The sequence below is a fragment of the Geospiza fortis genome, unplaced genomic scaffold (assembly GCF_000277835.1).
Source record: "Geospiza fortis unplaced genomic scaffold, GeoFor_1.0 scaffold195, whole genome shotgun sequence".
NCBI classification, from domain to species: domain Eukaryota; kingdom Metazoa; phylum Chordata; class Aves; order Passeriformes; family Thraupidae; genus Geospiza; species Geospiza fortis.
The window spans coordinates 3,119,835-3,128,452 of NW_005054324.1; the positions used below are offsets into that span (position 1 = coordinate 3,119,835).

The 8,618-nt window shown below is 38.5% G+C and overlaps 1 protein-coding gene across 1 annotated transcript in view; it reads left to right on the forward strand.

Annotated features, from left to right (window-relative positions):
- CPED1 (cadherin like and PC-esterase domain containing 1) overlaps positions 1–7,584 on the forward strand; it is a 145,838-nt gene extending 138,254 nt beyond the window's left edge. Inside the window, 2 exon segments of the mRNA XM_031056942.1 lie at positions 845–991; positions 4,492–7,584. Of these exon segments, the coding sequence (XP_030912802.1) occupies positions 845–991; positions 4,492–4,719 (375 nt within the window). The 3' untranslated portion in view covers positions 4,720–7,584.
- Positions 7,585–8,618: the final 1,034 nt, after the last annotated feature.

Here is an 8,618-nt window from a genome sequence, read left to right on the forward strand (position 1 = left end):
GTCCTGTCTGATTTTGCCCATTGTTTCTGTCTAAGTTAGTACTGCCTATCTGCCTTGTCTCTCCTGGATGTCTTGTTATTGATTTAAACAATTTTCTTAACTGATCTGGAGGACCTAAATAGAATAAAGTAAGGAAATTATTGTCATCAACCTGAAGAAACATTTTCATAGCTGCCATTATAGTTTCCAGCAAAGTTCAATCCTAGGATGAAGAGCTTCAATCCAGGGTATGTGAGGCAAGGAGAGAGTATTAAAGGCTTCCTAAGAATTTTTCTTTTTCTTCTTCATTAAATTTACAAAACTCCAGAAATCAGCTACAGTGTATAACCAACATTCTTTTACCTTTCAATATTGGAATCATATGCCAAATTACTCGTGTGGTTTGTATGCTCTAGGCTTCAAGATTACCCCAAAAGGGACCCTTATAGTCTCTTTTAAGCAACTGCCTCAATCAATTTGATTTGAAGCTGAATTTTTCTTTAAAGGAGCATTTTCACCATTTTTTACAGACAAATTTTATAATTTGATTTTTTTTCTGAATTACACCTCATATTATTGAAGTACATGTTAAAAACCATTACCCAAGAATCATATTTTAAACAATCATGAAATCTTCCTGTAAAAGAAGCTGCACATCTACTGAAAAGTAATTATAATTTCTGAAAAAAACCCTGCATCAGTCTTGGAGTAGTAGCTTGTTTCGAGAGTGAATTTATAATAATTCATGTCTGTCGTAGAATGTAATTGCTTATTCAAAACGCAGTTTTGCTATTTTTTTCCATGACACAATAACCTTTAAACAATCCTTCTGACAAGACATTGCAACATTTTATCTGGAATGCAGGCAGAAGTGCAAAACTTGTGGAATGAAAACTTGATTATTCTGGATACAGCAAAAAATTTGGGCTATGAAGTGGTTGACACCTTTGTCATCACCATGGGACGTTACAAAGAATTCCTGCAAGGGAAGTGTGGCTGCCATTTCCATGAGGTAATAGTTTATGCTTATATCATTCCCAGGTATTTAGGATATTTTAACTGTTAAATCTTAGAAACAAGAAGGTACATGGTGAGGTCAGCGTCTGTCACTCAAAGTTAGCCTGAGTACAAATCGTGGGGAAAGCAGTTTGCATGGTGGCACTTGTCCATCACTGCTCCCAGTGCTAGGCCACCCAAGGACATGCTGAACTGCTGGAGTGGTGAAATAAAAATGAACATACCCTTCTGCAAAGGTAACTCATATAAAAGGAAGTTGTACAGTTTCCTGGTTCTTGTATTATTTGTTATGTGTTATATATCTCTGCTGCTTCTGCAGGGACTCACATTCAGGGACTTTCTCTTTTGACTCAGTCTCACGGGTTTTTGACTGATGCATTCCTAACTGAACAGCTCAGCACACTCACATCAAACCATAAGTACAATTAAAATGGAGCTTAAAATTGAAGACACAATCTTACTGCTATATATCTCTTTTCCTATGTCTGAGAAAAAATAATCTGGAATAGTTACAGTGATCCACTGTACAAACAGAAGTGTAGACTGATTGCTCTCCCTCACACCAGTAGTCCTGCTTTCTTGACTGAAATCTATAGAATTTGTTTGGGAGTGTTATCAGACTCACGTGAGCTCATGTGCCACACATCAACCACACAGCTGGTTTCCACCTCAGGCTCCAGGGCAGCTCACATGTTTTCAGGCCAGTGCCCTGGCCTCTATCCTGCTCTGGGGCCAGCATAAGCAGGTGTGGTTAGTTAACCAGTCCTCTAATCCACTCTGCTCCATACTTGAGAGGCACAAACATAGCTCAGTCCAAATGAAGCTGGAAAAGAGGGAGTAAGTCACAGAGTAGATATTTATGTGATTGACAAATACTCCCGTGGAGCAAATGCTTCCCTCCTTTTTACCCAGACAGTTGTATTGACCCTTTTTATCTAGAGCCCAGATGCTGATGTTTTTGTGGGTCATTGCTGATGTATGCCATTTCCACAGATCTTGTGAGTGAAACAGAGAGCTTCAAAATTAAATATTTCAAATGCTTTGTATGGAACTCTGTGGAGAAAACAGCAGGGCGTGATCAGTCATCAGCATTTCTCATGTACTGCTCCATCGTTTTGTATGAGCTCATGTGCAGATTTGGTTTTGCTTCTCTGCTGAAGGAATCTCAACAGAGTATGTGTTTCTGGGGAGGATCAGGAGAGAATTTGGCTCACAGAGCTGTTATTAATGAGGCTTGAGAAGTGATTGTGCCTGAAAGAGCCATAGATATGCCTAATAGAATCCATCATGCACCAAAAACCAGACTTGATCCTTGAGGAAAGCAAAAATAAAGTCCTTGAGTTCTTTTGATACTTCATTAGTTTTAATAGTTTTGTCATCAGCTTATTTCTGCATCCTGGCAAGTGGAGTTTCATTAGGTGCTGAAGCAGTTTGCACCAGGAAAATGACATTTTGCCCCCAAGAACAGAGCCAAGAGCACTGTGTGAAACCTCAGCACTTCCCATGTTTTCTGAAAACAGATGAGATAGATTAAATCTCGTGTTTTGTACTTTCACTTTCTTTCTCCTAAAAACTGACATTCCTAAAGTATCAGAAAATGACACCCCTGTGTAAATGACATCTGAGCTAAAGCATGGCTGTGCAGGAATGGAGGACTGTCCATTCTGTGCAGTCAGAAAACAAGAACTGAAATGCCTTCAGCAGTTCTCATTTAGCTCCCACTAACTGGCTAAGAGAAAGCTATTTCCTCGGAATGGCCTGAAGAATTGAGTTCCCACCAACCAATTTCAGAGGGTCTCAGGTGACCCTGATAGCATAGAAATCTCTGTCTCTGTAGACTCTACAATCTTTGCTCAGATTTCTAAGGGATCTGGATTTTCAAAGGGATTATACTGAGCTGGGACAAAATATCTTGCATAACCCTGGCACTTACTGCCCAACATAATTCTAGTTCTATGCACACATGAGAACTTGATTTTTGTCCATCTCATTCTTTGAAAATGCTTATGGACTTTGGTCAGCAGTATACAAATATTACAGAAGATATTTTTAATTTCAGATTGATTTCCTATTTTAATGGCAGTGAAATAATAATCACTACACAGAAATTAGCAACCTTGGGATTTTTGTATCTTATTAGGTGGCTGGCTGCTGGTGGCTGGGTGAACATTAGATTGCATTCCTGAGAGATTATGCCTAACAGGAATGCAGTTTGAGTGATTGGTTCAAGGTGGCATCATTTTGAAATAATTGCAAGATCTAAGGCACTAATTTAGAAAAATGAACCTACAGTAATTGCATGAAAATAAATAGTAGCCCTTGGCTTAGCTGTATGAAATTGATCAGAGGATATATTAATTTTCTACATGGATAATTCCTGGTCTGTTTTCAGTTCTGCCAGCTCCCTCAAAATCTCTCTGCTCAATTTTTCAAGCCTTTGCACATGCTATTTCTTCACTCACACCTAATTTTGTATGATTTATTTCACTGCATATGTGTTGATTCTGATGGTTCAGTGACAGTAAATATACATTATATTTATATTTTTATAATGTATATAAATATACATTATATTTTTAAAAGCTAACATGCTTCAGCATAAATATGTGCATTAATAAATGAATTCTGCATTTTCAAGTGTCTGCTGTGATTGACACAGCAGGAAAACTGATAGGCATCAGAGCTATTAAGTCAGCATACATATACTATTTTAAAAATAAGTTGACCACCTTTTATGCATTCTCTGGGTTTGCCTGGGCTGAAGTTGTCTGTCCTGCATATGTGCAAGGTTCTGTCTCTCTCAAAGCTGCTTCATTATTCAGTGACTGAGTATTCACTGAGACAAGACCTTCAGCGTTTCACTGGAGATCACCCCCCAGTCATTAAACTCCTGATAGCCATACCTTTCACTTTCTCTCTTGTTAGTCCCAACACTAAGTTACTGAATCATGTTGTGGTTCTGTCCCTGTGGTGTCCTGGGGAGAGGGATGTAAATTGCTCCATAACTCCCTTCTTGAAGAAACACAACACATGAGGGTTTCATCTCAGTGTGAGGCTGGGCCAGGCTGGCATCAGGATGTCAGAATGAGGGATTCTCACAGGGCTCACAGCTGAGACACATTATATGTGCCTCAAGTGCTTGGTATCAGACCAAGATTTAAACCTTTCTACAATTTGGAGCAGTCATGAGTTTTGTTTTGGGTAAATTGTCTCTGATGAAGGCAACAGAGTCTAATAAAGGCATTACAAAGTCAAACGACTGAATATAATGGGCCTATGAATGTAGATTTAAAAAATTAAGATCTTGCTCTTTAGTTAGTGTGCAACATAACAAATTGGCCATTAAAATAATGTTTATGAGCAACTTGCACCTCAAAGTAAGAGTATCAGGATCTGCTTCATGGACAACTGCCTCAGCATTTCTGTGCACACAGCTGTGTGTCTGTCTTTCTAGGTGCAGGCAGAAAGCACTCACATATGTCATTTCTTTTGCAGGTGGTGAAATCCAATCCCTCTGAAGAAAGGCCACACATAACAATGACGTTATCAGGGCACTATACGCTGGGGAAATATTTCGGCAGTCAAAGCACAGCATCACAACTGCAGGACTATGCAACAAATTCTCAGTCTCCCTATCATGTCCGAGGTCCAATAAATCAGGTTTATTCTGAAATCCTTCTCAGCAGGCTCTGTGCACATAAGAGGGAGTTTGTCAGCACATAGCCTCTCTTGGGTGTAGCACCGAGACTAGAGAAGTGCCACTGCCTGAGGGACAGTTGAAGGACCATGGTGGATAAAGATATGCTTCCTTGACTGACTGCATACACACAAAGAGAGTTTGGGACGCATGGTATTTTCCCAAAAACCTTATGAAATTAAGATATGCCCTGGTGACTCTTTTGTGTGAAAGTGGAAGATGGAGGGTTGCAAAGGAGAGAAGAGGGGAAGTTACTTGAACTGTTGCCAAAGACTAGAACAGATGTAGTTCAAACAAGTGTGTATTATTGATAGCAAAAGAGACCTATATATTCACTTGAACATTTGGAAAGGGCTGTTTTAGGTCTTCAGCACTATCTAGTTTTCTATTTATAGAGACACTGTAATATTTGAATGTATTTAGAAACTGACTACATTCCGTTTGAAAGAGTTTTATTTTATGTGGACGGGTTTCCCTTCTATATTAAACCTTTTCTGTTTAGACACTTGGTTTATAGAATCTGAAAATGTCTATTAGCATTTTACTGGTGATGCTGAGTTTTGAACTCTAGTGTTTTTAGTGAAAACACATCTCTTTGTATTTTAGATGGAACAGATATCTACTCTATTTTTTTGCATGTTCCGAAGCTAATAGGGAGATTGATTACCTATGCTTGAGATTGATTGAAACTGTCTCAATGTAACATGTAAATATAGTAAATTTGTTAACATTAATTTATTTATGGTCCCAGTTTAGGAGAGTGTCCATATGTAGGAAGAATGCTTAGATAAGTGCTTCAGTGTCTACCTTGGCCTGTAAGCCAATCAAGTATTCTTCCTGCACAGAAGTGCCATTTCTTTAATGATTTTTTATAAAATACTTGCCAATGTGTGAAGCCAATACCACAAACATAACAAAAATCCCCCTTTCAAGCGCACATAAGATTTTCAGGATCTGGTAATTTATCAATCATAGGAAGTGTGTGATGTGATGGCAGCAGAATATACTGCCAGCATCGCTTGCTTGCACTGACAGCCAGTTTCAGTTCAGACCTTTTCTGAACTGCATCTTCATGCTGTAGCCCAGCTACATGCCCAGTGTTTGCACACCTTCTGTGGGTGACACCCCAGGGAGAAGCTGTGTGTTGGTCCCCTCCCACAGTGCTGGCAGCCCGCTCATTCACAGCTGTGGTACCCAATGGGAAACTCTGCGCAGCCCAAGATTAGCAGCTGGGTGACAGGTTAGTGGCAACCCACAGAACTGCTGTCCCTAAAAATTATCCAGTTATGGATTTTTATTCACCCAGTCACACAGCAGGCAATCAAGGCACCACTGTACCAGCATGCATTAGAGAAGGGTGTTTTAACCAGGTAGGTGCAAGTCTAACAAAGGATCTGCTGAGTTCTGTGTCGTGCTTCCCTGTCATAATTTTACATATACTCCTCCACTAGCATCTTCTTTGGGAAAGGAAGCCACAAACCATGTCAGGGAATATACAAATTATAGCAAGGAACTACTCATCATCTTATTTGCCTTAGTAGCACGCAGTGGGGACTGGCCTGTGTAGAAGTAGGGGTAGCAATTCATGACACAACATTTAGTATTTGCCTAAGATCCTGTATCTGTCCACAGTTTGTGTGCCCAGCTGTAGTTTTGTGAATTTGTGCTTCTTCAGGTAAGATATCTAAAGTTATAATAGGAAATTGTCATGCAATATGGAGTTTGGCATCCTAGGTGATAGAGAATATCCTCCAAAATGGGATCTGGCATACCTAATTTAAGACACCTTTCACTATATTGAAAAAGCTCCTAACTTAGATAATGACAAAATAAATGAAATGGTGTGATTATATCTGTTTCTGTATAATATGCTGCTGATTGCTTACAGCAAATATCCCCAAATTTCAATGTAAGGTTTTCCCTGGCTTGGAGATCTACATGAAAGATGGGTCAGGAGCTGTGCATAAATACTGCAAATATCAACATTTGGTTTTGAGCAATATGATTATCTAAAGAACATACTTGTATGCAAATGATGTAATATATTCTCTTGGGTGTGGAAATCCAGAGCTGCACAACCTTAAAGCTGAAGGATAGAATATCATCATTAATATTAGTAGATGCAAAATGCAGCCAGATGTCTTTGGTATTAAGATGATCAATGATAGGTATATTACAGTTCTGCTTCTGATAAGATTTTTTGTAGCTCATTTAAATCCACATGCTGTTACTGTTATTGTTCTGTACACAAATGTTTTTAAGCCATTACTGGGATTTTATGGGGTTTTTTTTTAGTTAAAACCGATTGCTGAAGCATCAGCTTAGTGATGAAAAGAGCTGACTTTGTTATACTCTAGTGGATATCAGTGAATGTGCAATTCATCAGTTCTGGTTTCACCACAAAATGGTTTACATGTGCTGTACACCCATATGTCTTAATATTTTCCAAATCATTATATTTTTCAAATGTATTAAGTGTATATTTTCCTGTGTGTTTTCTATTTTTTACATGTCTATGTACATTAATATCTCTGTACAAAGTCATTGGTACAATTTGCAGATTGATCTTTATTTAAAAGAGTTCTTTGAATAAGCTGTTTCCAACACTATGTATGATCCACATAGTCTTAGGAATAAACAAAGGATAGTAAGCTACATTTTGTTATTTAACTTTAAAATATATCTAGTATATCTAGGTGAAAGATGGGAGTTGAGATTCACATGCAAGGATTGCTTGCTCATATGCTTTAAAATTTAAGGATTAAGACAATAAAAGGATTACTGTGTTTGAATTCCAGTGAGAGCACATGTGGCTATCTACAGTTTACTCTAGAATTATTATATCTGCTGTGACATTTTGCCTAAATAAACATGAAAGTGTTCCTATAGTCCATACATCTACCTTAGTCCCATTACCTGTCATTAAAATAGCAAAAGACCTGGTTGTCAGATTGAGTTCCACCTCCTAATGCAGTCATGAATGGCCCTGGAATGAGTGGTAGGATTGGAATATTTAGGCTGGAGAACAAGAACTCAGAAGTGAGGTTTCCTGCTCAATGTTTGCCCAGCAGCAGGCAGAGCTTAGAACAGAACTAGGGCATACTTAAAGCTACAGGTGGAGTCAGAATGTAACTATGTTGCAAAATAAATATTCTGATATACAGAGGAGTAGTCTCAGTTATTATTGCATGTCTTCAGCTGAAGCTGGATTTACCAGTGTCCAGTGAGTTGCAGCTCCTCTCCTCTCATATAACTCCATAGATGTTGAAGAGTTGTTGAACAGTGAATTGGGTTAGTGCAGGTACTTGGCCACCATGATCAAGTCTATCTTAATAAATATCTTCGGAATAACTGACTGACCTTGGAATAAAAAATGTTTTCCTCTTTGTAGGGAATGCCTTGACAAGTCCTCTCTGTCATCAGAGTTGCCAGATTTCAGGGAGCTGAAAGAATGGACTGCAAATACAACATTTAACATTAGTCTTGGTATTCATTTGAAAATTACAATCTTCAGAATAATCTCTTTCACACTGTTAAATAGAAGGCCTTTATTTTTCTCTTCTGTGACACATTAAAGGGACATCAAAGTAAGTTTATTTGCTTAGTGGGTGGGGTAGTGAGGCATCAAATTACCTCAAGGTTGAAATAACCACTAATAGTTATGATTCTGTTGCTATGTTGAGCCAAAGAGAATGCTTTGAAGATGCAGATATGTGTGATATTAAGTTGACTGCAGTCCAGGGATCTTCAGATTACTCTTTTAGAGTAAAGCAATTTTTAGAGGTGCAGTGAACTACTTGGCATAGACCCAAACTGCTAAACAAGTCTCTGTAGGGTCACATGAAAAATATGGTCTTACCTTCTTGTTTGCCTCCTAGCTTTGCATCTGGCTTGTCTTACCTCACTGACTATCTGCACCTGCTCT